This window comes from Corvus hawaiiensis, chromosome 10, assembly GCF_020740725.1.
Source record: "Corvus hawaiiensis isolate bCorHaw1 chromosome 10, bCorHaw1.pri.cur, whole genome shotgun sequence".
NCBI classification, from domain to species: Eukaryota; Metazoa; Chordata; class Aves; order Passeriformes; family Corvidae; genus Corvus; species Corvus hawaiiensis.
Window position 1 is genome coordinate 11,461,316 of NC_063222.1, and position 15,033 is coordinate 11,476,348.

At 38.7% G+C, this 15,033-nt stretch overlaps 1 protein-coding gene across 19 annotated transcripts in view; it reads right to left on the minus strand.

Annotated features, from left to right (window-relative positions):
* DOCK10 (dedicator of cytokinesis 10) overlaps nucleotides 1-15,033 on the minus strand; it is a 144,962-nt gene that overhangs the window by 33,207 nt on the left and 96,722 nt on the right. For 18 of the 19 annotated variants that reach the window (XM_048314385.1, XM_048314387.1, XM_048314380.1 and 15 more), the window contains exons 18-28: nucleotides 14,593-14,658; nucleotides 13,640-13,732; nucleotides 11,630-11,753; nucleotides 11,357-11,478; nucleotides 10,623-10,709; nucleotides 9,979-10,071; nucleotides 7,832-7,950; nucleotides 5,027-5,096; nucleotides 1,811-1,924; nucleotides 692-763; nucleotides 116-262 (exon numbers count right to left, since the gene is read on the minus strand). In XM_048314385.1, the coding sequence (XP_048170342.1) occupies nucleotides 116-262; nucleotides 692-763; nucleotides 1,811-1,924; nucleotides 5,027-5,096; nucleotides 7,832-7,950; nucleotides 9,979-10,071; nucleotides 10,623-10,709; nucleotides 11,357-11,478; nucleotides 11,630-11,753; nucleotides 13,640-13,732; nucleotides 14,593-14,658 (1,107 nt within the window). The remainder of the gene's footprint in view (nucleotides 1-115; nucleotides 263-691; nucleotides 764-1,810; nucleotides 1,925-5,026; nucleotides 5,097-7,831; nucleotides 7,951-9,978; nucleotides 10,072-10,622; nucleotides 10,710-11,356; nucleotides 11,479-11,629; nucleotides 11,754-13,639; nucleotides 13,733-14,592; nucleotides 14,659-15,033) is intronic. The other variant, XM_048314370.1, reaches the window with a different exon arrangement.

Consider the following 15,033-nt stretch of genomic DNA (forward strand, 5'->3'; position numbering starts at 1 on the left):
AACCATCATTCAACTCAGAATTGGTTTTACTCCCTTTGACTAGACTAGAATAGTCTGGAGTTTGTAATAAGTATGGGGAAATAAGAGCACGTGCTGTAATGACAGAACACCTCACCTTGAGAAATTTGGCAGTGCTGTAGTTTGCATTCCTGGTTTCTTCAAGAGCATCTTTGTACTTCCAAACAACGTGGTCTGCTAAGACCATCACAAGTATATCCAGCTCAGTTTGAAATGATGCTGGAAACCTCCGAGTTCGAGAAACCTAAGCAGGGAATAGATCATCAGCTGAAGAGTGCATGATGTTGCACATTAAACATTCAGGCCAAGAATAAAGACAATAAACCAAAGGCCATTCCACATAGAAGAAAAATATTCCTAGAGTTCCATGGATCCATTCTGAGCACAAACCCCAAACAAAAGAATCTGGTCCATAGGAAAGTGGGAAATATGTCCTCAACCTATCCTCAATCTATCCTTGTACAGTCAAGAACAGGTTTGAGCCTAGCAGGTAATAAAATGTTTTTGTAGGTCAACCAAATATTTTACCAAGTATCACAGCATTTATTTTATTGGCCAGTCAAGCAGAAAAGTTCAAGTATATTCAAGTGTATTTCCTGGGCTTCTGCATTTTATATTTTCCCTAAGAGGTGGATTGCCTACTTGATAAGATTTTGTATATACATATACTTACCTTTATTTTGTTTGTATCAACCAAGTGCTGTGCCATTGATTTTAAGATAACTGCAAAGAAGAACCAGGAATGCTGTTCAAAAGAAGGAAAAGAGTGAATGAATACTGACTACCTGAGAAAACACCTTATGATGCATTACCATTCCTTGCAGACGGATTGCATGTCTCGGTAATGCACAGTGTTAAACACTACGTGACAAATAAACTAAGAAATTTAAGTAACATTGGATCGTGTCCTTAAGAAAGGTGAAGCCCTCTCAGGCATTTTGTTATTGTGGCCTTTTGCAATGAGGACCAAGCACACCTCCTACAATCTTCCCATTCCTACTGAGCACCATCTTCATGGTTTGTTTGCAGTTAACTGGCAGAAAGGTGTGATGCAGAGAACCTCAGAGAATAACCTGCCTTGTTAGTTCTATCAGACTGCTAATTTAGCACAGAATAAGATGGAACTTGAACAGAGTGGTTCTTCAAATACCATTTGAAATAGTGAATAGGTAGGATACAGATATATATGAAACAAATACACTCCAAAAGCTTATACATTGAAAAAAACCCCAAACCATCCCATAACAAACCCAACCACAAGTACTTTCGCATGGCCCAGGTTTCCTGCAGGTTTTCTGCTTTTTTCAGACTCTTTTTTGCTAAAGGCTCAGTACAGGAAATCAGAACTGGCTCATTTTAAACAGGTGAACATATTTTTGCCTCTGGGAAGTCCTGGGCTGGTCTGGGTAGCTCTCGTACCATAACCCAGAGGCCTTACACATGAATGAATTTCATACAGATCAATATTTTCCCTGCATCTTCCAAGTTAAAAAACTAAAACAAAGTATCGTAAAAGTAATTGCTCACATCATATTGTGTAAGAATTAGGTCTCAGACTCTGACTGAGCTGTAAAAGACAGGAGGAATTTTATAACGCAAACCACAGAATCCTGAGAAACATGTTATGCTGAGAACCTGCAGCAGGTCTGATAAGTCTGACTGTTGAATCACTTCAGGACGTGATTTGCGCAAAGGTCGTAGAGGGAAAAGGAAGAGGAGAAAGAGATAAGTGAGCTTCAGGCAGAAAACCAGTAATTAAACTACAAATGTGCTAATTCAAGCTATCATTCACCTTTAAAACCTGTTTCACAGTTACTTGTTCATTTGACTTCAGAAGACTAGTCACATTCTTGGACAGCTCCTCATGGACAGTTCTTTCATCAAATGATTTGGTCCTGAACACGTACTGAAGAAGGAAGAAAAAATGAAAATTTTCAAAATGTGCATTAAAACAAACATAAAAAAGCCTCAGTTGGAGATGATAAATTATTTGTATAACACTGATAGCCAACAATCTTTGCTGCCAAAATATCTTGACTGAACAATGCATTCACATGAAAGTTCAATTTCCCTGGCAGTAATGGCACAACGCTGCTCCCCTACAAAACCTCAGTTTTAAACACAGCTTTCTGTTGATTTCAGCTTAATGTGAATCAAGAGGAAATTCTGCTTAAATTCAGTGCTATGATTTACTTTTCAATAGAGGATAGGATCCTGACACCTCCAAACTGCCTTTCAAGCCATTTCACCAGGAAAGAAAAGAATAAGCAAGCAGAGGAAGTGTGGAGGGTTTTTCACCCACCTAGTCCAGGCTACCTTTCACCTGCTCCTTCCTTCCAGTGGCAACAACTACTCAGAGCTGGTAACAACTCTTCATCCTGAAAGGCGTAGAGCACCCACTGCAGCTGACTGAAGGGGAAAACTAAACCCCTTTTAGAAACTGAGCCCTCAAGGAAGGAATTTATCTACCAAGTTGCTTGGAACTCATAAATCTACTATGAGTTTTATTCAACATTTTAAGCTAATAATTTGGTACTACTGTGCCTTCCCTAAAGCAAGAGCTCTGACAGGGCATCAGTTGGGATCAAAAATCTTTTCAATACAACCAGGTTGGCAAAAGAAACTAATGTCTCTTGGAAACACGTTATTAATATTCAGCTTTGTTTCCACAGCAGATGCCATAAGCTTCTCCCCGTGCAGTTTGGCACTTCTGGGTCCAGTTATTTAAGTCAGTGTAATTTCGCATTATTGCTGCATTGTGAGTCACAATTCTCAACTTACTTATTCCCAAAACAGCATTTGTAAAGTAGGTATTTGTTTCCTTACAGATGGAAAATGAAGAGATTACCAGTTACTGGGTTTTGACTGCTGCTGGAAATGAGAAAACAAGCCAAATGGACTTATGGTGTGACTTAATGATCACCTGTAGTTTCAAAGATGATTAGGTGGTCACGTAGTAGACATCTACTTCAATTTTGAAACGTTATTGGAGAGAAGAGGTTTTAATACCCATTTAATTAACGACATTTACATGTTACATAGCTTATTTATTTTGGAGCCTGAAGAGCTCTGTTGGACCTCAGCAGAGTTCTGTGTTTAAATCAGAGTACTTGGGACTAAAATTGAACAATTCAGAGGCTGAGGTGCATGACCTATAAACACATACATTCATAAAGTAGAAAAGTAAATCCATGCCATGAAAATATCAATCGACAGTTGTCAACACTGAAATTAAAATATTTTCCCATTTAGCAGTCCAACTCCTAACATATTCTCATTATTCTACCCATGAACACGCTAAAGTCCCCAGTTTATCAGGAACATATTTGCTTTCACTTTATTCCTAAAGTGAAACACCTCCCTCCAAACTTATGTCACATATACTACTCATCATCCACAAATGAAATGTACTTTATGAGAACTACTAATTGCACAGTGAAGCAGGATATCATCACAGCCAGCACTCCACACAATCGTTTGTCTCTCATAGTTTCTTTCCATGATTGTGGGGGATCTCTCACTGCTATCATGATCTCCATGAGTTCTGTCACCACTGACTAGAGCAAGACAAGAGACAAAGTGATGGCAATATCTCCTTCAACTCTTTGAATAACCTTAAATTCTCCCTTATTCTGCTATTTGAAATACACAGATAAGTCAGCAAACATAACACTCAAAGATATGACAACTTTCTCATTACTGATTCATCAAGCATGACTAGAACAAAATTTATCATCGCTCTCCACTGCAATTAAAAGAGAGAGAAAAAAACAAAGGCAAGTGAAGGGAATAAAAAGTGTAACACCCTTAATGGGGCTCCCTTGTCTATGGATTTTTCTGCCCCTGCCAGTAGCAGCAGTTAATGTGTGCTTCTGCTTAAAAACACTGCCTCATAAAACTCTCAGCTTACACAGCTGTTACCCAAGTGTACTGATGATGAGGTAGTTGATGGCCAACAGCATTTTTCATACTCATTTGATGGATGTCCAACTGATACAGATGACAAGGAGATCATCTTTAAAGAGGCCACTCCTTTGTTTTTTTAAGTAATACCACAGCTTGTCCAGAAGCAAACTCCATACACAGTACATACCCATATATATTCTAAATATATCCTATTCTTCAAAACAATAAAGGATTAAAAAAAGGCTGAGGAAATAGGGAAAAGTCACAAGAATATGAATTCCACAGATGAGAAAAGAATTTATGTACAATAGCACATGCAAAAACAAGGGATCTTGAGACTAAAATCAACTTCATAATCAAAAGCTTAGTTAAAAAGCTATAGCTTCCTAAGAGACATAAAGCCATCTTGAAACCGTGAAGAGCACCAAGTACCTCGTTCATAAAAATGACTACTTGTGGATCCTTTTCAGGGGATTGAAAGGGATTCAGAGGGATTGCCTTACGAGGGCAACCCTGTACCCGTATAACACAGATGGCCAGATATTTTATAGTGATAAATCTCATCACAGTCAAGAGGAGTACTGCAGACTGCAAGCAGCATCAAATGTCTCTCACTGGTATCTATCTAGCGGAAGTTTCATGATCTTTCATGTAGTCATCTCCTCCTTCCCTTCTCTCAAGCCCTGCACAGGGGAAGCTCTTGGTTAAGCACCATTTCACAAAGACTGATACTAATCCTACACTCCTAAAAGCTCAGTGGTAGTGCATTTGCACTAGGTTTTGGTCCTAAAATATAAGTTCTAGTTATCAGCTGAATGCACTCAAGTTTCTCCCTCCTGTGCTTGCTCAACTTGGTGTTTTATGGAAAAAAAGCTGCAGCAGCAGCAGCAGAGACCCGAGCAGCTGCTTGTCCTCAACAGAAGATTTTAAAAGTTTCTTAACCAGAGCCTCCCAGTCACCAGTGGCAGAAAATTATGATGCAAATGCAGAAAAAGCTACAAACAAGTACAACTAAGAGTAAACAGGAAAAAAAAAACCCCCACAAAACCACCAAACCCAATCCATCCCTCCCAAAATATTAACATTCCAACAGCGGCCATACTGTCACGTAAGAATTGATGCAGTTGTCTAGTTGTTCTTCGTGGCACTTGGCAACGATGTTGGTAAGAACTCTGCAAGATAAAACAACAACAAAAATTGAGCTATTTTGTGTCATAAGGCAGAGAAAGTATACTTGATACTCACATTGTCCTGTTCTTGTAAGCTCATGTAAAACAATGCATGAGGGATGTGATCCAAATGATGAATAATACGTGCAAAAGCTGTCCACTGGGAAAAACTGTCATTCCTTGGATGTCCCACTTGCTTGCATTGTGCTGTTATATATGTATTTGCTTAACAAAATGCGCCCAGTGTTAAGGATAATAACTGTACTGTCATCACAACAAGAGAAAATAATAACTAACTGAACTTTATAGAGACCTTGGATACTTAGGGATAACAAAAATTAGAATACTTTAATGAAATAGAGAGGCAAGAGCACCTTTTTCCAGGAATGCTACCTGCTAAGTTCTCTCAGGTCTTTGTAATTTTGTAAATCTCCTGACACTTTGCTTTTGCTGGCACTGTTCATCAAAGACAAGCACAAGCCTGGGCTGAAGCCTGAGCAGGTCCCTCTGCAGCACTGTCTGCTCATATCCTTGGACTCATCCCCAGCACTCAGGCTGAGCACAGCACCCTCAGTACTGCACAGCAGGGAGAGGCTGGACACTTGGAGAGACCACAGATGCTTTGAGCATCTGCAAATCAGCTTGGGGAGCAGCAACAAGGAAGAAAATCGCCTGGATCACACCAGCACTCACTCTCAAAACCTGAGCTCCTACTGACAGCAGGGAAGGCACTACGCGAAGCTGAGAATTTCAGCAAAGCTTTCTCTTCAGTTTGTACTTTCTTTGAGATCATCCTGTTCCATAAAACACAAGTCTGGGCAAGAAGTCTTCAACTTGGCCATATTCTTTTGATTATTGGGAGTTCATTTTTTCAGAATACTTAATATAGAAAAGACTCTGCAATTTTATAATCTTATTTTTACGTTAAAGAATTCAGGGATAGGCATAGTAACAGTATGACTAAAATAGATTAATAAGATTCCTGACTGTGGTCCACATGTGAGTACTCCTTTTGACTAGCTTGGTGATATGAGTGACTTCTGGCAATTCTTATTATTGGATCCAAAAGCTTTGTAATTCACTTAAGTGTTTTTAATAATCTCCTTTCTTGCTGTTAGTAGAAGTAAAACTTGCAGCAAAACACAAAGTCTATGTCAGAATTAGTTGTGCCTATTCCGACCTTTTTACCTTTATTCTGATCTGAAACTGAAATGAGTTCTGACAAAAATGTGACAGAGACATGATGACACTGGGCCCCCAGACAAGTAAATAACCACAAGTATAAAAGGAATGTTTTTCTAACATAAGCCAATCCATGCTCCCATTCTGTTGTTGTTGCTTTTAATAAGTTCAACACAAGCTGCTTCAAGCTATTCAGAACAAAACACAGTGTGTATATATAGGACACGTCAATGAATGACATGCAGCAGACATGCATATTCCCATTGGCATCAGCTCTACCAGCACAAAAGACACCACACATGCAAGAAAAACACTGAGAATCCTTTTTTTTTTTTTTTTTTTCAGCCAGGTGAGTGTATAGTGAAAACCTGAAGCATGAAAAAAAAATAACATCCTTCTACCTTTCCATCTAATCATTAAACATTTTAAACAGCTGCTTCTTCTACAGCATTTTTCCAGTCAGTTAACTGATGCTGAAATTCTACCCTGGGACACAATTCTTCATTCTCTCTAGACTTAACATCAGTTGATTTGCTGGCCACAAAGGTGTCCCCAACAAAGGTCTGCTGCCTCTCCCCCTTTGAAAACAGTGTGCAATGATTAAATCACACACACTTCTGAGGAAAGGTTCTTTTAATCCTAGTACCTAGCTGTGGTAAAACTGGACTTTGCCCTGAAAAATGCCATGATCCTTTGATAAAAAATGTTGAAACTCTAGCCTTCCAAGGCTAAGACAGGGAACTCTGCTTCCTCGTTCCTTTAAGTTTCCCTAACTAATCATTCTTCAGGAACTAATTCTGAAGCACAATGTGTGGAAGGAAAGAAAGAATATTGACAGCAGATTAGTCTAACAGGGTTGCAGAGGACAGCTGTAATTTTTTCCTACTAGTAGTATTGTAGTCCTCATGTTTAGCTGCTGGAGGAAGTACAACAAAAACAATACTATGGCCAAAAGTAAATGCAACACAACTTTCTGCCCTCCTGCAGAGACCAATAATAATAATCTTGCCAGTATTTTTTTCCTGCTGCCCTGATTAACAGCATCAATAAAGACAACTTCATTATGTGAGGGGTGAGAGACTCAGCAAATCATTGCAGTTGTTTTCCTGCTCTCTGCAAAATGCTTCCATTGCTTTTCAGTTATTGCTGATAGATTCTAATTAAAAAATGCCCCTGAACGGTGTGACTTGGTTGTTTGACTCTGCACTGGATGCAGCAAGATGCTGAGCTCTTCCTATGCTGAACTCCATATCCTCAGAACCACACACAAACCAAAGACGAAAAACAGTTTTGTCAGGAAGCTCTTAGCTGGTCAGGAATGAGACCTTTCCCTAGGATTGCCTCAAGGCAGAAAAACATGTCCACCATGGTCAATGATTTCCAGCCACATGATACCAACGCTCTTCCATGTGTTATTTGCACAGCCCAGTGCCAAGGGGGATGCAGCATTCTCACCTACTGCAGTCTAAATGTCATAGAGCAGCTATAACTGGACTAACATCTGCATTTGCACTCCTGAGTGAATTCTGTACATCATACAAGAATTATCCAGATACCTGGTCACAGCTGTTGTAACTTCATCATCACTGTTTTGCACCAAAACCCAGAAGAGTTGATTCAGGACTACAGGAAGAAAATTCATAATGACATGGATCTTCTCAATCTTCAACAAATTCTGTAAGGCAGGTAAGAAAGAAAACGAGAGACTTTCAATACAAGCAATGAAAGCTGACAGCTGCCATGCAGCTTTCCTGCTTCAGCAGGTAAAATGCGATGCAGCCACTGGTGTAACAGCAGGAGGAAAACAGGTCAACTAAGTAGAGAACTGGTTCCCCATGGAGTTTGTTTTAAATATGAGCATCAACACAACTGTAGATAACTGTCCAAATTTCAGAATTCCAGTATTTTGTTCTACACTGATTTAAGGGGGGAAAAAAAAAAAAGAGAGAAACCCAAACCAATTTCCTATTTCACTAAGGATACTATTTAAGGGCAATAAAAGAAGTCAACTACTATTTTCAAAGCATGCATTTCCTAGTATTTTTACAAAAACTCTTTCTTTTTTTTATACAGAGATCTGATAAACTCAACTTGCTGTGGCTAAAACATGTTTGTTAAAAGCAAAGTGGTAAAAAGAAGTATTAACACACTAACCTGACTGGACTCTCATTTTATTATCTTCTCTAATCAAGAAAGATACTGAGTTTTTAATAAAAAACAAACAAACTCCTTTGAATTTCTCCTAGGTTTTAATTTCAGTTATTTCCAATTCATTCCAGAACTTCTAACAAAGGTACTAGCAATTTGTAAATGAAAGCAAAATACCCTGGGGAAGATTACTTAGTCTCGGGTTATACTGCATAGGTGATTTCTTGTTGCATACAACATTGTTTTCTAATAAATTCACTGGAATATTTTTAAAAGGTAAACTACAAACAGCAGATAAAGAACAGTGCAGTTCTGGTGGTTTAGATGACCAACTTACTGTCTAGAAAGTTGTAAAGCTTTTACGGATTCCTAAACTTTGCCCATAATGCTCAATGGCTTTCCAAAAATTAATTAAGGACTCCATTCCTTAGAGGTATAACCTCTAAATAACACTGATGCTTTGATTTGTGAACACACTCCTTAATAACTTCTTTAAATCAAGACAGTATTTGCAAACAAAGCCACTCCTTTCAGCTCTGCAGGTAGACCTGCATCTACCAACAAAAGTAGTGGCCATCCTTATGGATTTGTCCAGAGAACTACCATGATTTATTGAAACTTATTCTTTGCTTATTAAAGCAAAAATATCTTCCCAAGCAGCTTGTATCTGATTAAGGTACACTCATACAGGAAAACATCAACAGTGAAGGAAAGGAGGAAAGCACCTACATGATGGTAACATCTAAACCCCCAAACACCTGCTGGATTTTACAGACTGCTAAAAGGAAACACAATAAATGTCATATGCATGGTGTTTCAGTCACAGTCCAGAGATGGAACAGAGTCACATCTACCTTCAGTTTTCTTGCTTATCTGTCTGTTAATGTTCCACAAGCATAGTGCACAGCAAGTACTCTGAATTTCAGCACTCATGAACAGGTAAAGAATTAGGGCCTTACATTTACCTGCTGCTCTTCTAATTTGCTTGTCATACTCCTCCCTTCTCACAGTTTTTGACCTCTACTGAATACAGGCACATTTGATACAGCTCTTGCTTATTCATTTCATCTTTGCAGAAGATGTTCTTTCTGGTTTCAGAACTTGACAGGCAACAAGCACCCTTGATTTATACACCCCAAATACCCTGAGCAGCCCTTTGAATAGCATCCAGGTTTTTAGAGCAGGTAAGGATAGAAGTTATTTAAGGCAAGAGAGGATTAGCAGGAATATTGCAGCTCTACAGGCTACAACTCTCTTCCCCAGACATTACTGGAGCAACACTGCATTATCCCCTAACGGGATCTGAGCTTTGGCACAGGCTGCATTAGCAGAGCTGCTGGGGCAAATGCAGCCCTGCTCTAAATGAGAAGGGATGGGAGGCAGCTGTGTGACCAGCAGTGCATCTGTCCCATCAAGTCCATCTGACTGGAGCTGTCACAGACCCTCTGCCTCCTGGTAAACTTGGGCCATGGTTAGAACTCTGCAGTGGGGGATGAGTTGAGAGAAAGCCCTAAATGCAACTATATAGCACAATCCATGATGCAGGTTACTTTACCTTACAAGAATTGATAAATTTTGAGGTAGGAGGCTGAGATAGATCCTGTTCCCTTTCCTGGCACTGATGGAAAAAGTTATTCAGGTATGGATCCTAAAATAGGAAACATTCACATTAATGTATATTATAGATGACTAGAATTCAGTTACAGCAAATACTGGTTACAGCAATCACCTGTGACACCCATGAACACACTTGGTCCCCACCATCTTATACTGAGTCACAGAAAGAAAATCAATTTATTTAGTCCAATCCATTGGCCGGCACAGCTTGCTAAATTCCAGGTGCTTTGACTAATCTTTTTTCAGTGTTGTGAATAATTATTTTTTCCCTCACAATCTAAGGCATTTCAAAGGTCAGATTTTTTTTCTTCCTGGTGCTTAAAATTTATTTTCTTGCTGTTTAAATTGATATTCCACAATTTTTCTGTTGGTATAATCTTAAGCAATTTTTATTTTTCCTTGAACTGTGTATTTCATCCTTAAAGTGTGTATTCCATCGCTGGCATCTTGCCATTCTGCACTGAAATAATCTTTAAATGTTATAGAAACAAATTCATACAAGATTTTAAACCCCCCTTCAGACATTCCCTGACACTTCCTGTGTGTAAGCAGGTCATAGAGCTAAGAGGAATGCTGGCTTACCTGAGTATTTACTGTTGATACAACAAAAGTAGAGACTTTGAAAAGTGGTTTCCCATTGTCTACCCATTTTATATCACTGCCAATCTGCTGTTAAAACAAAAACAATAAAAAAATATTTCCCCACCTACTTCCTACTTATTCAAGTTTGCATCAATTTTCAGTGCACAGCCTTGCGCATGAGTGTGCATGAACCGCCCTGGCTGCTGTGCTTTCACATACACCATCACTGCAATACAAAGCCACTTTTCAGCACAAGACCAATGCTACCATTCAAGGGACCAGATCCTGCCTCACCCTGTCCTCATGACAATAGCAAAACAAACACAAGGAGGCAGAAATAATCCAAGCTGGACTGGATCAGCGGGAAAATATGATATCACACCACGAAACTGGAGAATGAATCATGACTGTGGAGCACATCAGCTGGAGAATGAATGTCATATGGCCTGAGTTTGTGAAAAGAGTTCTTTTTGACCACTCTGATACACATTTTGAGGAGTTACAACATTGTAGAATAAATAAAATACACTTTTTCCATATACACCTGTGAATCAGCAACATAGGACGCTCAGTCCAGTGCTGCATGTATTAGTTCCTATATTCAGTATTTCTAAACCAGAAACCCTATTTACCCTTTACACTCCCCAGCAAAATGCAAATGTCTGATCTCATGAAAAACACCTGCGAATGGATGCTCTGTGCCATTTGAGTAACATGGAAGTGTGAATGAATACCTTTGTACTCGATGGCTCCTGAAGGCTCAGGTAGTTGGGGGGAAGGCTGCTGGCCACTGGCACGTGGTGTTCCTGGGAAGCCAACTGGGCATCTTTCAACAAAGGAAGCCAGGCAAACCCCACTGTGCACAAAAACAAATAAATGGGACTCTTTGGAAAAAAGAGCTTCTAAAGATCAAAGGAAGACAGTAACATCCAGCCAAAAACTTTGAAATCCTTATATGAATGTACATAATTTATATTTATAATTGAAAGTAATTCTACTACAGGTACCTGGTGTTTCCAGAGCCTCTTTCTTTTTGGCATTAGCTTTTGCATTTATGTCACAGGTAACATGATAAAATGAAAACAGAATGTGGTGTTTCTTATGGAGTTGAGTGGGAAGTTCAATTTTCACCTGAAATGTAAAATGTTACACCTCACTTTAGTTTAAAAATCAATTAAACCAGGCATCAGAGATGGGCTAAATGAGTGACATCTCTCTACACAGAGGTCTAACTATAGCCTGCCTTTACTGGGTAATGTTTGCCCCATGGTAATAAATGGTCACTTAAGGAAATTGTTTATGATTATCATCTATCACTTTTACTTAAAACAGCTTTTTTCCCACTTTGTTGTGTGGAGGAGTATTTCATTAATGATGAAAGAGTGTAAGATGAAAGAAGACAGAACTAAAGAGTGGTGGACTCTGCTTAGAAGTGATCACCTGCACTTTAGCAGCCATAAAATAGCCAGCCCCAAGCTCATATTTTCAGGACGACCAAACTAAAAACTAAAATGACATCTCTGCTACTGCTTCATCATCATTTCATGGCAAAGACCAAGTAATAAAGGCTGACATGAAAATAAACTTTTATTTATGATTTCTGCTCAGTCTTAAATCCCGTATCATGCTACCCATGAATCCTACATACTGGTTTTCAGGTATTATTAACCTACTGGAATAAAACTACAAACTAATTTGAACACGTTACCATAAGAACTAATAAAAATGACCCTTTGCTCTTGTGAGCTGTGATGAAGTTTATCCAAGTTAATCCTATGCTAAAGTAAGGGTTAGAAATCATTGATAAATGCTTCCACTGTTAAATCAGCTTATGGGTAAGAACCTAATACCATAAACATAGATATAAAATGGGTACTCAGAGATGGAGATTAAGACAACTTTCACCTTAACATCCTACGTTCTTTTACATTCTGCACTTGCTTTACCAGGGACATTTAGGACAGGTGCACGCACCTCTTCCAGCCAAATTGGCTATTAACATCTGAATTCAGCTCCTCATTCAAATTTAAAGTAATCTCCCCAAACCAAGTGGCTCACTAGCATCACATGAAGGATGCTTTCAGACATGTTAAACCCAAAACATATCTTGTAAAGGATTAGCAAGGAGTTCAGTATCTCTAAAAATTTAATGCTTTAAGTTTCACCTCAGTTCCTAAACAGGAATCTTAAAATTCATACTTCACACCTAGTTGTAGATTATCTGCTGATCTTGCCTCTGCAATTTTATGAAAGCAAATTTTTACTGAAAAAAGGAAATTTCACTGACTAAGAGAACAGTTTGGAAAATGCTGGCTAAACACTCTATGCTGTTTGCCAGTCTTACCACTACACAAAAAGCAGTAGTGGAAAATCCAGAACAGAGACTTGACATTCACAGGCCCTCAAACACACCAGTCACTGATAGGGTGAAATTCAGTTCACCTGCAGGAAGCCTGGGGAATCAATACTTGATGTTGGTGAAACATAAAGATGCATGTGCGACTAACATTTGGCAAAGGCCACCACATAAACTATTCTGTAGCTGCATCCTCAAAAGCACCAGCTAAATGCCTTGCTGCAGTCACCACACGTCACTGTACATTCTGTTCAGACCACTAGATCAACAAAAATGCCCCGATGCAGATCTTACATCTCAGAAAGGGATTTGTTCTGACACTTGGCTCCACACTTCATCATAATGTTCACTGTTTCCATTAAATTCAGAGATGCAGCTGGACCCTTAATGTTATCCAGACGTGCATTTTAGAGAGCTGGACTGTTCCTAATTAATTTTACAGCATCTTAACTGTGCTCAGAACATCTTACAAAAGGAACAATTCACTGAGTTGATTTAAGAAGAAAAAACAGAACGTGAGACAGCATGTCAATCGACATAGCACAGCCCCTTCCAGATACACAAGCCATTGCAACAGAAGCATTCTGTACAGATATTTTTCAGTCTCATTGGCAAACATGTGGGATTGGCAGACATTTAATGAAAGAAAAAGCACACTGACCTCATCATAGAAATCAGGATTCTGGGAATGATGTAGCACAGCAGTGTAAGCTGATGTTGCAAATAATGATCCACCTGGCTTCCCATAAATACACTGATAAAAGTAACATGTTTTCATTACATTGTGAAATTCTGCTGAAGACACTAGTATTGGTATATCTAATATGTATGTACATTTAAAACACTATCATGAAAGATTGATCATTACTTTATCAAATATTAAAAGAAATGTATTAAGTGCTCAAACCTGGATTTTTTTATACACACTTCCAGTAAAAGTCCATTGATTCTGTGAAAATTACCCTATGCTCAATTAAGCAATGCAGACTCCTTAGACTTGTTCCTTGCTGTTATCAATTTCAGAGTTTTCTGCAAAAAGCTTTACAAAATCTATTTCACTTTTATGCAGTTCAATGCACAATACAGTGCTCTTACTGACTTTCCAATGTTACAAAAGCTATCCCTGTTAACAATCTCTTTTCTGGCAAGGTCCTGTCTGGGCACTCTTGATTACTGAGTAATGGCAATTTTATTTATTGCTGGGAAAACCAGACCACAACTGGACTATGCAACAGACCTTGGGCAACAGCACAGCTAAGAATTAAGTCTCAGGTCTTTCTAACTTTGTGCATCACTCTTTTCAACCAAGTGTCCGGAGCTCTATGAGAAATGTAGGATAAGTGGTAAATTCTAGAATAAGCAAGATGCACTGTAAAAAATGGTTCAGTTTTCTAATACTATTTTCCTTCCCCTCCACCAGTCAGAAAGCTAGCACTACAAAATGGAATCACTATGACTAGCTGGGTTCTAACAGAACCACAGTGCAAATGTAGAGGGATGTATGACAACACCCACTCTTTAATTGTTCTGGTTTAGTATCGCCCTTATTCCTGGATTTTATAAGTAATGTCCTCAGAAACAGCACACTCTGAATATACTCCTCTTGCAGCTCACCTTCAATGGCTTTGCTCCTTCTTCATCAGAGCTTTTAAACTCAATACACACTGTTATATTCCGTGCCTGGAGAGACAGGAGCATATTAAAGCTTAGATCAGAAATGGGGTACCCATAAAAACTCAGGCAAACTACAGAGCTGAAAGAAGGTCTTTTCAGAATCCAGGAGAAATGTGCAGATGGTGTATCAATATTTATAATGCCTGTAAATCACAGTGATATCACTAGAAATAAAAATTCCAAGAAAAACTGGCAAAATGCAAGGTAGGCCTCAAAATGACTGTGTAGAAGCAGATTATTAAGTGACAGGACTTACCTATATCTTATCCTTAATTAGTTTTCAACCACACAAAAACACAAGTGGTACTCAGGTTTCATTTAAGAACTACAAAAATTATCCAGATTAATTTTATCTGCTCACATTATGTCATTACCATAAAG